We start from the raw sequence: 15,979 nt of genomic DNA, 5'->3' as shown, positions 1-15,979 counted from the left end.
ATTAACCACCCCCTTTGTGTTACATTTCATGGCATTCAATATCTAACAAGTAGTATCAGAGCAAAATTTGAAAGTAAACTGATAAAGATCTTGGAAGAATGAGTGCTCATAAATTTATATGCATCAAGATACCTACCTTTGACAAGGTCAACTACACATTGTGGAAAAAGAAAATGATGTTGTTCATAAGGATGGTCAACCCCATGTATGTTCAGATCCTCAAGAATGGACCTTTCATTCCTATGATGAGAGTTTCTGAATCTACAGAAGAAGATATGGTCATACCAGCACATTACACACGTAAAGACCCCTCAACTTACATAGAGCCTGAAAAGGAAAAGGTTACACTGGATAGCACTCTACAACTCACATTAATTGAGTCTCTTAATTGGTCGGCCTAGACCCTCCATTGGGAGGAGTCGGCCCCAAGGTGTCTTCACTACAAGAAAAAAGTCCATAGACATTGCTTTTTGGCCGATATCTATGCTGTTTCCCAACCGATGTTGATGTCGGTGATGTCTATTCTAGACATCGGTGAATACCCGATGTCTATACTCGATTAGACATCGATTTTAGTTAAAAAAATAGATGTCTACGTGTTGATTATTTACATAAAATGCTATAAACAAATTAATTAATAACTAAATTACACCTAATTAAACATGTTAAACATATCATAAGCTATGTTTTTTGTCACAAAAGCATCGATTTTAGTGAATAACATTGATGTCTATGTGATGATTTTTTACAAAAAATGATATAACAAAATTATTTAATAACTAAATTACACCTATTAAAACATATTAAACCTATATTGAGCTATGTTTTTTTATCACAAAAACATCGACAATTTTGACAGAGGTGATGTGAAATGACATATTACACATCTGTTTCTTTAATGAAAGTGATGTCTAATTTAGCGTATAGACATCAGTGTTTTCTCGAATGAAGTGATGTCTACGTATCATTTAGACTTGAACATGTTAGTCTTTCACATCACTTATTTTTCTGAAACTGATGTACATTGTGTTTTTTGACATCAGTTTTGTTTGGTTAAAAGTGATGTTTATAATGTTACTTGACTTCAGTTTTATCTTAAACAAAGTGATTTCTATGTTTCATTTAGATTGAACTGGATTTCTTTGACATGAGTTTTTTACCTTAAAGTGATGTACATTATCTTTTTTGACATCAGCTTTTCTTAATTGAAAGTGATGTGTAAGAAGTTTATAGACCAAATTGTGTAAAGTTTTACATCACTAATTTTCTAAAAAAGCTGATGTACTCGTTATTAATAGACATTTGTTATAAATAAAACCGATGTCCTTTACTACATAACCAAAACTAAAACATCGGAATAACAAGCATCCACACAAATCCAACCAGTCAATCATTCATACATTTAACCATTCAATCATCCAAAAACCACCAACACCAACTCCATCATCTACATCAATCATCCAAAAATCACCAACACCAACCCCATCATCTGCATCAATCATTCAAAAACTATAGAATCTACATTACCAAATGTACAACCCCCAGCATTTGCAAACCTATACACTAACCCCAGCATTCATACACTTACATTCTTACTACACCGAACCGTCTAAATTACCAAATGTACGACTATGCAAAAGAAAAGACCTTGAGTACAAGAATTGATCAGATATGCTCTTGGATGAACTGCAGGGCCTCAATGCAAACTTCATCTAGCTGTTCAATGCTGTAACATGATTGCGTCTTGGCCAACCACTACAAATTTCAAACAAATAAAATTCAGTACATGAATGAAAAGTAACCATATCGAAAAGTAACCATATCTCAGTATATAGCAAACTGGAAGCGTCAAAGTAATACCTTTTTAGGAAAATTCAACTTGTCATCATCGATAATTTCTTTCAAGTATCGCATTATTACATATGCACATTCAATCCCATTGGGTTGTTTGGGAGATCCCTATTTCATTAATTAAAAGACAAATCAGGTATGTCAAATAAATTATATATTTTAAGCACAAATATTAGGTACTCGATCTATTGTACCACACTAAGAAACTTTGCCTTGGCCATCTTGTTGCCCCTACCGATTTCAGAGTTGTAACTTTTCAAAGCCCTGCATAAAAAACATAAAATCTCATACAATGTACAGAAATGAACATGCAATTAGACCAAACTGTTATGTTAATAAAAATTTACCTTGATAACGCCTTTCTTAGTTCTGAAAATTGTGTCAGGTGAGGTAGTGGATTTAGAATATATATTTCCCCTTCCCAGATAACGACCAAAATCCAATGCATACTATTTTCATAAAAAAACAAAGATAGATAGGACACATCACATAGAAGTTTGTACTGTACTATACATGTTTTCAATTTTTAGTATTACAATAAGTACTTACTTCTGATTATGCGGAAGAAAGAATAGGCGATCCGGGTTACCCTCTGTCAACCGATTTAAAATGTATGCTTCAAAATTAGCATTCACGTGATATGTGGATCCGGGGTCAATAAAAACAAATGTCTCCGCTAGTTCTGGTATTTCACTAATCTCCTAATGCAAGTTCCTATCAGAAGAGTGTTGATATTAAAATGCAAGTTTTGGAAAATTACAAACATTAAAAAGAAATGATCATTCAAAAGAAAAAAAGGTAACTTATGCCATGTAACTTACAACTACTGCTTGGCCCAACATTTCAAACTCCAATAAAGACACAACATTCTCATGCAATAAATAATTTTTTTTTTCATGTCCAAACACATTCGGCTCATATCGAACCTGGATACTGACCCCGGTAGTTTTCATCCAAGTTGTTGCATATTTATATAACAGGTTAAAGTCCTTTGGCACTATCGCACCTGGATTTGCTTGAAAGAATTGTGCTTTCAAATCCTGCAACCCGTCATTCTTTTTTATTTTTTCAGCACTTGTTCGGGGCCTTTCTTTTTTCTGCACCTGATGATAATATAAAACCAATATAAAATTTATATACCACTTAATTTTTAATATCTTGAAATGTACAATATAATTTCAAAATTCAGATAATATTATACATATATATATTATTCATCATACCGCAATATTTGTGTAGTTAATTAATTTCTCAGGCCATGCCAAAAAAGATCCTAGAGCATCGCGGAAAGTCATCATATCATCACCACGCATCTCAACTGGAAGCAAGGCATCTGGTTTTATGAGGCCATCAACGGAGACACATTGATGTCCAGTTGGTATATCAACTCCATGTACCAAATTAGTTAAATTATCCTCGCGAGGATATACCATACCAAATGCAACCTTATTCTCTAGTCTCTCGATATATAGCTCACAAGAATGTTGGGCCTATAATATTTAAATAAACAAAATTAAAAAATTAAGGTGACAATTATTCACCTTAGTAAGATAAATCACAAGGTTGCTCACAAAATTAAAATAACTTACGTGACTTCCAGGAGGTGAAGGCCTAGGTGGGCCATCTGTAAAAACACAGTCATCATCTTCATATACCAACACAACTCCTCTTGCAGATGGTGGATTTGACTTTATTTCTTTATCCTTTTCCGGATCGCAACTTGCCCTTTCAGACGGCATTGGAGAGTGAAAAGTACCTCCACTTTTGATCACTGACTTCAAGCGATCAATCTCTGCCTCGAGAGCTTGCATCTTTTTTCAAGCAGTTCATCCATTTATTGATCACGGGCCATCAACTCTGCCTTTGTGATTCGAAGCTTTGGCTCTCTCGGTAAATTAAAGAATTGCTTTGGAGTGATGTACCCTCCAACAACCCGAACCCTCCCAGAATGCTCACGACTCTCCAAAGCCGTTGTCAAAACATCTTCAGCACCAGAAAACTGAATCTCACCCTTCTTTTTTTTCCAACAATGCGTTCTGTTAACAAGAAAATAAATTAAAAGAAAATAAATTAACCAAAATGAAGTTAACTATTTTTCAGTAAAAGATAAATTATAATTATTTCGCATAATTGTAATCAATGGCCATATGTAATGCATCCTAAATTGTAAAAAGTATGATTAAAGACCAATTAACTATACCTATTTAAACTACACAAGCCTGTTAAACATGGAAAAAATAATATAAAACATTGACAGGGGTCCTATTTGATTCGCCTACTTTGCTGATTTATGTCGTCCTAATTTTACTGATTCGCCTACTTTAATGTAATTAATGCGATATAATTTATGCGATATAATATAACAGTAAAATGATATAATTACCATTACTGCACTAATTCAGGTATGGCCTTTTTTAATTGACAGTGGTTATTCAAATAATTTAACCAAAATTAAAACTTACAATTTTATCGCATACAACAACCAAATCTTCACTGACCTCTTCGACCTCTTGACCGTTTTTCCGCTTACGAGCCTTTTGCCAAAAAATCACTCTATTCGGTTCTTCTCCCAGATTCAACCTTCCTTTCTTTATCTGTTACAAATAAAATTAAATACAGTAATACAAATAACTCCAGGGCTAAAAAATGTAGGACTCTAATTTATTATGGACTGACCTATTTTAAATTAAATATAGTTATACAATTAAATGAACTTTTCTTACCTCATCTTCTTTTAAACCGATGTAGCCCTTTCTTGACAATCGGTGATGATATTTTCTCTTAGACACTCTTTCACTTTGTGTTTCATGAATTTCCTAAAAACAGGTCACAAGATTACAAAAATTACAACAGATGATGCAAAAAAATCACTAAAATCACATGTTACAAAATTAAAACATACCTTCCAGTTAGAATCAGTCTTCTGTCTCACAAACCTTTTCCAGGTTGCCTTACTAACGTAACCATAGCCTCTTGGCAACTTACTCAGCTTCTTCTTTTTTCCAATAAATGGAAGCACATACTTTCTCATCAAATCAGTCTTAAACTGTCGCCATTTACAACCTGCTGACTTTAGGACCATGTTTTCAATTTCTGGTTTAACTTTGAAGGTAGCCTGAAAAAAACACAAGTTCACAAAATCATAACAGGAAAAATTTATATTCAAGATCTACATTTGATAATAATTTTTTACAATTGATCTGGTACCTGAAGATCTAACCAAAGCTTTGATTTAAATTCAGGGTCTACATTTGGCCAAGTAGGAATGTCGATTGGAATTGTAGTCCTGGCCAACATACCAATGTAAGACTGTAAACGGGCTCTAGTTTCCCCATTAGGAATCCCCCATTCATTGGCAGTGACTTTAACTTTCTTCCCGCGAGCTTTCTTGACAATCACTTTGTACATTGCGCATACGCCTCGCTTACCCTCAGACTTCCTTATAGCAGTATTAGTTGTAGTATTTGTCTGTTATGAGTTAGTTGGTTGAGATTCCTGATGCATGCCCTTCATTGTTTTCATCATTGTTCGGAACATCCTCCAGCTGCTTGGGGCTTCCACCGCTAAGATTCTGTGATGCAGTCTTTTCTGATTGCTTTCACATTTGCTTTTTTGTTGCCATTCTTTCCTCTTCCTCTAATCTGAAAAATTAATTAATATTTAACAGATTAGAACAGCTACATAGTTCATGGTATAATGTCTAACATATATGCAAAAAATTAAACAAAATTCTCATTTAATTGTCAAGAAAAATTGCAGATAGACTCCTATAACTATATTGAAAAATTATAAGAAAACAGAGATCACAAGATACATTACAAATAATAAGAAAAATTACAAATAAAAAGAAAAATTTCAAATAAGGAGAATATATAGCTAGACTCCTAGAACTTTTTGACCCATATACCCTCAACATTTTCTCTTCTATTGCAAATACTTATATCATCAATATTAGTAGGGTCATATGTAGGGATATTAGAACAAAATGGGGGAGGGTTCCAGGAGGTGTCTTCAGGAGCATCTTCATTGTAAACATCATGATAGTCTCGAGTTGTCGCCGATCACACAACGGACCAATTAGCATCAACTGGATCCTCAATATAAAATACTTGGTTGACTTGGTCAACAGAGACATATTTGTCATTTTTGTGACCTGGTCGATTGAAGTTGACAAGGGTGAAACAAGATCATCCGATTTGACACCTTTGTCACTTGTTGCCCATATACATAAAAATAGAGGGGCCTTGAATGTGTGGCAGTCTAATTCCCATATTTCCCTGATCACCCCATAAAATTTTAAATCACTCTCTATAGGATTCATGTCCTTAGCACTAGAGACTTGGACTGTCCTCACAACTAATGACACACCACTATTCTGAACTACCCTTGCATTATCTCGATCCTTTGGTGGTATCGGACCCCTTCAACAACATAACTTTTGTAAGTCAAAACTGAAAATGAAGGTTTCTCAGCCAACCATCTTATAGTTTCAGATACGGCTTCCGCATTCTCCCTCATTTCTGTACTGACCTACATGTAAATTATTGATGCATATAAGTGGCTACAAATTTAAAAACATGACTTATAAAAATAAAAGAGAAGGAAAAAGAATGTAAACCAACTTTTTTGTTCAAACTAATCGGTAAATTGTCGATTGTGCTCTCCCAATAGCCACTATACACTCTTCTTTTTCCCTCGATAAATCTCTTCCAAATATTTTTTATGCAACCTGAAATTACTTATATCAGATTCGGCTAAACTACACCAAATACTACTTTAACAATTATATGTATACTTATTTATGTTTTACTTACATAACATATGGTTCCTCTTCCGAATTATTACGAAGAACTGAAAGATGAGCCTCATCTCGTTCTTTTTCCGCAACTGACTTCATAGTCACACCACCGATTGGACCAGAAATTTTTTCTTCGTATTTCAGAAGACCGACTTTTCTACTACTCCCGCAATAGAACTCACTGCAAAATTCTATTGACTCTTCTTTGAGATAACCTTCAGCTATAGAACCTTCTGGATAGAATCGGTTTTTTTACATAACTCTTCAATATTTTATTGAAGCGTACAAATGGAAACATCCATCTATAAAAAACCGGTCCACATAATCGCAGTTCCCTTACTAGATGGACCATAAGATGTATCATAACATCGAAAAATGACGGAGGGAATATATTCTCTAACTCACACAGGGTCAATATCACACCTACTTATAATTTATTCAACTTCGACACATCTACAACTTTGTTGCACAGAGAGTTGAAGAAAAAACACAATCTTATGATACTAACACTAACATTTTTCGGAAGCACTGAACGAATGCAAATAGGTAGTAGTTGTTGGAGAAGGATATGGCAGTCATGGGACTTTAAACCATACAACTTCATATCAATCATCGATACACAGTTTCTTATATTTGAAGCATGTCCGTATGGAAGTTTCATGTCGTACAATGATGCCAACATTGTTTGTTTTTCTTTCCGGGAGAGAGTATAAGGGGCAGGAGGTAGGTATGTTCTTTTCTCACCTACTTCTGGAGCTAAATCAGGCTGTATTCCTATGTGAACCAAACCAAGACGCGAGGCAAGACTGTCTTTACTCTTGAATTTCATGTGCAGAAGTATCCCAATTATATTATCACACACATTCTTTTCAACGTGCATGAGATCTAAACAATGTCAAACATGGTGAAACTTCCAATACTCTAACTCAAAAAAAATTGACTATTTTTTCCATGGAGACTCCACCTTTTTTGGCTTCCCCCCTTCACAAAACTGAACCTAAGTTGTTGTTGTTACCCCAAGACTTCCTCTACGCTAAGTGGTTCAGGTGTACAACAAAATTCTTGTTCTCCATTAAAAGTTGTCCTTTGCCTCCTTTACGGATGATAACGATCTAAATACCAACGATGTCCTTGGTAGCTCATTTTTCTACTACGACTTAGATATTTAGCCACTGTCTGATCACCGCATACTAGAAAGGCCCTATAACCCTTATTAATGCACCCCGACAAATTTCCATATCCCGAGAAGTCATTTATTGTCCACATCAAGATTGCCTTTAGAGTGAAAAAGGATTTGGTATGGGCATCGTACACGTTTGGTTCACCTTCCTCCCACAATATTTTTAAATTGTCGATCAGTGGATGGAGATATACGTCAATATCATTACCTTAGCTAGCACATTTACCCTAACTTGACTATCTTTCCCAACTTTCCAGCGAGAGAGATGACATTTGGGACACTCGGAAGAAGACTCGAGAACTGGACCCCTAAATCAGTCAAGGTTTTCTTGGATTCATACATATTAGACGAAAGCAGATTATCTTTAGGAAGAATGTATATAATTGAGTAAAGTAGATCAGTAAAATCTTTATCGGAAACTCCAAACCTAGCCTTCCAATTCTGTAATTTTAAGACCGACTCTAGTTTAGTACACTCACTTCCCTCAAACAGAGGTTGTTCCGCATTAGCAACTAACCTCTTAAATTTATCTGACTCTTTATCGTAATCTTCCCTACTATAGGGATGCTTCACACACGTTAAATATTTTTGAAATTGGTATGGGCTTCGAGGGAGGACAAGTACTACCAACAGATGACCTAGTACTATTAACATGGTTTTATCCATGCCAAATCCAATCAGAATATCCTAAACTAAACCCTGATTCATAAAGATGACTTCTAATTATATTCACAGAAAACTTTTTGAAGTTAGAACAGTGTGCACAAGGACAAGGAATTTTCTTGGGGTTTTTAGCACTTTTCTCGGCAAATATCAAGAAGTTCTCAACACCAATTTCATACTGTAGAGAATCCCTATCGGCTTTTATCCAAGACTTATCCATTTAAAACCACCTGGTATGTGACTAAAAAATTCAGTATAAGGCTTATATTTATTTTATAAGTCTAATATTTATTTTATAAGTCTAACTTAATTTTAAGTATGACAACAACACATAGGGCAGACTATAAACGACATAAGAAAACTGATAATTCATATTATACATAATGCATATTATACATTTTAATGTTATACATTTTATTATAATATGAATCGATTTGTAATGCATTACATAATTCATATTATACATTTAATTATAGTACTAGTACTATATATTAACTAGTCATTCAATACTTAATGTATAATCACTATATAACTAACTATAATTAATCATAGTATAATAGTCAGATCACAGATGTAGATTATCAAATTATAAATGTACTATTTTCAACTAAACACTTGCATACACAATGACTAAATTATGAACACGAAACTGAGATTTCACACCACACACTTGCATACAAAATTCAGAACACGACTATATTTAAATATAACATACTAATACCAAAATGAATTCTCCTGCACATAATTGTAAACAAAACAAAATTGAGATTTCATATTATACATAATGCATATTGTACACAACACATAGATCAACATAAAACCAACTACATAGCACATAGAAAAAAAACACTATCAAAACTAACAAAACAAATCAAATATATAAGCGTACAAAACATATCACAACACTAATGTACTACAAAAACAAATCACAACATTACAAACAAATGAAAACCTAATTTACAAAAATAAAAAAAACAAACAAAAATACAAATGTACAACCAAAAACACCCAAATTACCTAAAGCTTTAAATCTTTTTCTCAGATTAGATAATGTATACAACAAGAAGAAAAGTATTATCAACAAGTTTAGACACTAAATTAATAAAAAATAATAAGGGTTTCGAATTAGAAAAAACCCCACTTTAAAAAATTTGGGTTTTGAATTGAAAAATCCTCAACTTTTAAAACTGGTCTTCATGTAGAGAAGACCTATTCGATTCAAGTAGATACAACACTTAACGGAGAGATTGAGAGCGGAGAGAGGTTCATAGAGAGAGAGAGGTTCCAGAGACAGGTTCGAGAGAGAGAGAGAGAGAGGTTCGAGAGATTGTGATGGTGAGATGATGACCGGAGTTCAGAGAGATTGTGAGGGGAGATAGCTTCGATCGAGAGAGAAAGGTTCGAGAGAGAGAGAGAGAGGTTCGAGAGAGAGAGAGAGAGAGGGGTTCTATAACGACTCGTGTATTTTTATTTTATTTCTAATATTTGGAAGTGTAATAAAGGTTTACGTAAATAAATAAAATGTGTGTATTGGTTTTGGCAGCAGTTATGGATTTTTATTTAATTATTTATGTTTTGTTGATATGTGAGATTGGAATTGTGTGATTTATTGGTGAGTTATATGATTTTATTTTTGTTTGTAAAAGTGATTTTATTGTAGTTTTAATTCCATAAATATTTGAACTGTCTTGAAAATTTGTTTTCTAATTTTATAATTTCAATAATTATTTTTAGGACTTTATAAAATTGAGAAATCAATATTTCGTTAATTATTCACTTTTAAAAGATTTTCTGAGTGTGTTTAATGGTAAAATCCATATTTAATTATTGAAATCTTCAAAAATTATGAAACTCATATTTATTTAAGTTTGGAATATACCGAGAATTTTAAAATTATTTTGAAAATTTTTGGGATTGATTTCACCCGCCCGTTGTTTCATTTATTTGTTAAAAACGGGTACCAATTGCGTTTTAGAAATTGTTTAAAAATTTCAAAAAATATATTTTTATAAACCTCGAAATATTTAAAATACTTTAAAAGTATTATCGTGATTTAACGAGATTGTTTTCGAAGTGCCCTGACTCGTTGATTTCAAAATTCGGTTAATTATTCGACCCATAATACTCAGGGACACGTGTTAACATTTCGTAAAAGAATATTAACACGCGTCCCATTTGAAGGACACGTGCAGGCAGTAGCTTATTTCCCCAAACATCATCTCTTTGTCCAAGTCTCTCTCCATCGATTCTTCCTTCTCTCTTTTACTGCTCTACCTTCGTTTCTTCACCTCTGTTTCTTCCTCGCTTTTCCGGTGTTCTTCTCTGGCTCCCTGTGTTCGGTAATTACTTTCCGGCCGCCCTCTTTATTCCGGTTGCCTGATTCTGATTCGTTCCTATAGTATATACATATATGTATGTGCTGTGTTGTGTGTGTGATTGTGTTGTGTGTGTGATTGTGTTGTGTGTGTCGAGTGGCGGTAGAAAGCGGCACCGCCGCTTGTGTTGCCGCCCTGTTGTGGTTCTGTGGCACGTTTGCGCGTGTGTTTCCTTGGGTTCCTGTTCTGTTGTTTTGGCTTTTGGGCCTGCAGTTTGGGCCGATACATTTGGGCCTTTTTCAGTTGGGCCGAGACTATGAAGTTAGATTTGATTATTATCATTTTTTTTTCTGCAGGAATTATTGAGTAAAATTCGTGATATTATTAATTCGTTTGGGAAAATAATTATTAATAAATTGGTGGAATTTATTTGGATACCCGAATATTTCGAGCACAAATAAATTATGCTGTCGTACCGCGATGACTTGTTACGAGCGGACGGTGGACGGTGATGACGATGTTCTGAGTCCTAAATTTTATAAATAAATAAAAAGGATTGCGTAAAATATTTTCGGACTTGAATGATTGATTGTGACTGGTGTTGGAATGTACGTTGTATAAATGGTGGCGTAATATTGTGGATTATTTTGATTATGGACGTCGATCGTAATCGACGGGTAGTCTTATAAATAAATAAGATGCTGCCAAAATTTCCTAAAAATATGTTCGAAAGTATATGTATTTATACGAGTTACCCCTAACAATATTTCCGACTACGTGACTATGTGATTACGGGTTTATGTGTATAATAATGATACGAGTCGGGTTATCGGATTGAGTTGTTAGAATTTGAGGATATCAAGCATGTCGGTGTAACTGATTAGGGTATTCTGTATATGTAGATTCCGATCGAGTTTTCCCAGGATTAAAGTCAGCGTGAAAGCTACTTAGGGTTTTGTAAAGCGTTGCAAGGAAAGTACCCCTGACCATTCTTTTTATGGTTTAGTGTATATGAATAACTAAATGTTTTACTTTCGTAATGGAACGGAAACGTTTTAAGTTACGTATCCCCTGTGTTTGAAAATGTTGTTTTAAATTATGTTTTTGGGGAAAAGTAACTTCTGAAAAGACCTATCTCTAAACGTGATTTAAATGAAAAGAGGATTTGAATAGTGTGCTGTGACAGAATTGGTTTTGAAAAAGAGATAGGTAAAAGTGATGATTTTGAAAACTGGATTAAAACAATCAGATATGGGATACATTGGGGCCAGAGTAGGCCTATTGAGTTGGCGTAAGAGGCTAATTCGGTTGCGCGCACTGTATAACCGATTAGTCCAGCAGGTCAGAGACCTAGCTAGTCTCTGAGTTTCGAAACAGATAAATGAGATGGCAGTTGGAGCCATAAATGAGATGGCAGTTGGAGCCGTCTTGTGTTAATAGCCTGATCAGCTGTCTACACATATCCATTACGTATTTGATTTGGTTTTATGATTCCCGTAAGGGTATGAATAGTTGATACAGTAATTTTACAAGTGTGACTAGCATGCTAAAAATTGGACTCTGATGTTTTTACAGCACTCTGTTATGTTGTTTTGATGAAACATGCTAGTTAGTGATATCCAGTTTTCTCTGATTTTATTGCATAATGTTGCTATTATGATTACAGTTCTGTTCCTATTATTGTTACATTACTGCTTTATTCTGTTATTCATACTTTGGTACTGTTGAGCGATTATGCTCACCTTTGTAAACTGTTATGTATATACTACAAGAATAATGTCAATAGACATCACACATTAGACATCGGTTAACTTTGCCACTGATGTTAAAAAAAGTATTGACATCACCCCGTGTTTTTGTGATGTCTTTGTTCTTTGTAGACATCAGTTATAATTAAACCGATGTCTAAAATTCACCAAAAAAAAACCAAAATTCGCGCCCACCATTTCTTTCCCCCGTTAGTGAAATTTTATTCATTTAGTTCTACATTCCCCCCAATCCCAAAATTGTCCCCCCTTAACCAAATTTTGGTTCCCCCAAATCAATTTTCAGACATCTCAAGCATGAATAGTAAAAACTGGTTGAGAATGAATAGTAAAGACATCTCAAATTTTGGTTCCCTAGCATGGTTGAGAATGAATAGTATGAATAGTAACTCTTCTTTGATTTCTTGATTTCAATGGTGTTTTTAGGTTCCAAAAACCGTACCAAGCACTCCCAAGACTCCACCATGCTCAATAACACATCTCAAGCTTTCAAGAAATGTAAGAATCTTTGACCCAACTTTATTTAAGATTCAATTTCAAGATCCTTTTAGTATGTAGTTATAAACCTAGTTTTAGAGGTGATATTGTTGAAATCTTGAGGTTTAGCTAAGTAGATTTAAGGTTGATTGTTGTTGCCTCAAGAACATGATGTTATTGAGAGGCGTTAGTGTGTTGATGATGATATGATGATTGTTGGTGGTAGTATAAATATTTAAGGCATAAACAAAACTCCGATCGTTAACATAATCTCGCTAAAACGAACAAAATGTAACTCTAAGTTTCTGCAGAAAGTCCCGAAGATGTAAACTAAAGTTTCTTGAAAATAACCCTTGATTATGATAGACAATGTTATAAGGATCGTTTAGGCGCTCGAATCGCTTGATTCCGATTTACGGATCAAATGTTATGGCCGTTTTACTAAAAGTGATTTACGCGACAAAAACTGCTACGAATTACGAACTTTGAAAATATAAAGGATCGACTTAAAAATGTTCATAAATCTTGAAATTTCTACAGAGAGTATTATTTTGAGTTTTCTAACTGCCATAAAAATTTCAAGTGAAAATAATGATTTTTCAGTTTTATAAAAATATCGGAGCTGAGACCGCGCGATTAGAAACCGTAGAATCCATAAGCGGAGCCGACGGCGAAAATGAAAATGAACCTAAGATACTTAAAAAATGAAGCGACCATGATGTGAATAAGGACTTAATGGAATAATAAGGGTAATATAAGTTGAGAGGGTGAATAATAAGTAGCACATGAGTGCGAGTCTCCGTAAATTAGTACGGAACCTAACAAAATGAATTGTATTTATGATTATAGATTTCCGAGCGGAACCTAGAGCATCCTCCACCTCGAGATACCCAGGAAAGTTTACGAACCCAACTCCATTTACTGTTGTGTTGTGAAAGGATTGTTTTATTATCATTGCATAAGTACCATGTTTGCCATGATACGTAGCTATTGAATTTTTGCAAAATATAGCGATGTTGTACGATAAGTATATATCGTGAAATGTTTAATTCCACTATAAGCGTAACGTATTATAATAAGACCGAGAGTCGGTCGGGATTTCAAGATAAAAACCTGGGAATCATTCCGGTGATATTATAGGACGATTACAAGTCCATAGTAGTACGTTTTAAAGGGACTCGACGTCCACTTACCAATATTAAACACCTCGAGCTTTTATTAAAATGATTTCCAAAGATCGTATTCCCTCAACTATACTTTATCATTTGGACAAGAAATATTTACTTACTATTCATTTATTAAGGAAAAGTATTCTCCAGTAAATATTTACTTCAATCTCGATTAAATATTAAAGTTATTAATGTATTAAATATAAATTAGTTGAGGAATATTATTTTATTTTTTAAAAGTAAACTCCTTCGAGGTTTAATTATTTAACTATTTACTATTTATTAAAGGGTTTATTTATGATTTAAAAATCATAGAACCGGATTTAAATTACTTTCTGATTTTCAAAAATCATTCAAATAATTTCAGATCGTCGAAGAATATTATCCCGACTTATTTAATGTTTTGAATATAGTTTCAAGGAGAGACTTTTCCCCTTATTTAATTATCTGTTGATAACGGTCAACTCGCATCCTTAGTACTTCCTCCAAAAATTTCAGAAGTACGTATATATATATTTATATCTTAGTAAGATAAACTGTTTCTATCAACAAGCAAAATGCTAGGGGAACTTCGATGTGGTTCGAGTTCTCGAGATATGATAGAATTCTTTTTAAAAGGAAAAGGGAGGGGTAGACTCTGGTACTATGTGTGCTAGATGGACTACCAAAGGTACCGCGGGCGAAGGTACTCTGTGTACTCAGGAACTTGTGAAGTATGTGTATACCCAAAAATGGGACACGTAGCCCGAATGCGGCAAGGGTGATAACCGAAATACGAAGGTGTCGTCCTTCTACTAGTAGAAATGGTTACTATTATCGTATTACGACTGATCGTCGTATGCGGTGGCTCCAACGGGTGTCCTAATTCTTCCAATTGGAATTGTGTTGCAATACCGTAACCCAAGCCTAGGTGCTGGGTTTACTATTAAGGTATTTACAGGATAATAAAATCCCCTAAAGAATTGTTTTCATAAGAAGGTGTGTATCACCAAGGAAAACTAATTTCAAATAAAATATAATTATTATATATGATGTTTTACGTAAGTTATCATAAAGTCATTTTCATACTGTACGTTATTATGCTGGGCATTATAGCTCACACTTGTTTTCTTAAATTGACACAACACAACAGTGAATCAAGATGCCTACCATGAGAACCACAGCCAGGAAACGGGTAGGAAAGGGTCAGATGTTCCGTAGATTGTTTGGTGTTGTACCACAGGTAGTCCGAATAAGCTGGATTGGTTTTCAATTATTTTTAGTTCGGCTTATTTATAAGTATGACTTATGTAAGGTAATAAATAAGAAATGTATATTTGACCGACGAACTAACCTTACTTAAAGGTTACTTCCCGTTAAGATTTAATTACTTTTGGGTTGTAATAATTATCACTTTATGGTTGAATTACTCTAGCTATGAATGGTTCGTTTCCAAGACAATAACCTGTAAGTGTGTGTGTGTGTGTGATAAGTGTGGGGTCGTAAAGTGTGACTATTTATATATTATAGTGTGAGGTATGTGGTTTGTAGTAGTTTAGATGGCGTGGCCTCCGAGATTCCTGACCCCGGATTTTGGGGCGCCACACTTGTCCTCAAGCATAACAGAATCAAAAACAGGAAATAAAAATGCATAAATTCAACTAAATAAATGCAACGATCCCCTCAGAATAACTAAACCAACCAATGAGCAACATCTCAACAAACGCAATTATTCGCACAAAGTTCAATCAAATCCCACAAATCAAGTCACATGCCAGAAA

At 34.2% G+C, this 15,979-nt stretch overlaps 2 protein-coding genes across 2 annotated transcripts in view; one reads left to right on the top strand and one right to left on the bottom strand.

Moving 5' to 3' along the window:
- Nucleotides 1–1,665: 1,665 nt before the first annotated feature.
- Nucleotides 1,666–3,662, bottom strand: LOC141665029 (uncharacterized). The gene is made up of 7 exons (XM_074470986.1): nucleotides 3,441–3,662; nucleotides 3,075–3,341; nucleotides 2,401–2,552; nucleotides 2,199–2,300; nucleotides 2,046–2,115; nucleotides 1,861–1,959; nucleotides 1,666–1,755 (listed from the first exon to the last, which is right to left on the bottom strand). The coding sequence occupies exons 1-7, from the start codon at nucleotides 3,660–3,662 to the stop codon at nucleotides 1,666–1,668; spliced, it is 1,002 nt and encodes a 333-aa protein (XP_074327087.1).
- A 7,625-nt stretch (nucleotides 3,663–11,287) lies between these two features.
- LOC141665028 (uncharacterized) overlaps nucleotides 11,288–15,979 on the top strand; it is a 14,415-nt gene continuing 9,723 nt past the window's right edge. The window contains exon 1 of the mRNA XM_074470985.1: nucleotides 11,288–11,315. Coding sequence (XP_074327086.1) covers nucleotides 11,288–11,315 — 28 coding nt within the window. The remainder of the gene's footprint in view (nucleotides 11,316–15,979) is intronic.

The sequence above is a fragment of the Apium graveolens genome, chromosome 6 (assembly GCF_009905375.1).
Source record: "Apium graveolens cultivar Ventura chromosome 6, ASM990537v1, whole genome shotgun sequence".
In the NCBI taxonomy this organism is placed as follows: Eukaryota; Viridiplantae; Streptophyta; class Magnoliopsida; order Apiales; family Apiaceae; genus Apium; species Apium graveolens.
Note: the sequence above shows the minus strand (reverse complement) of the source record. Positions and strands in the feature narration are given on the sequence as shown.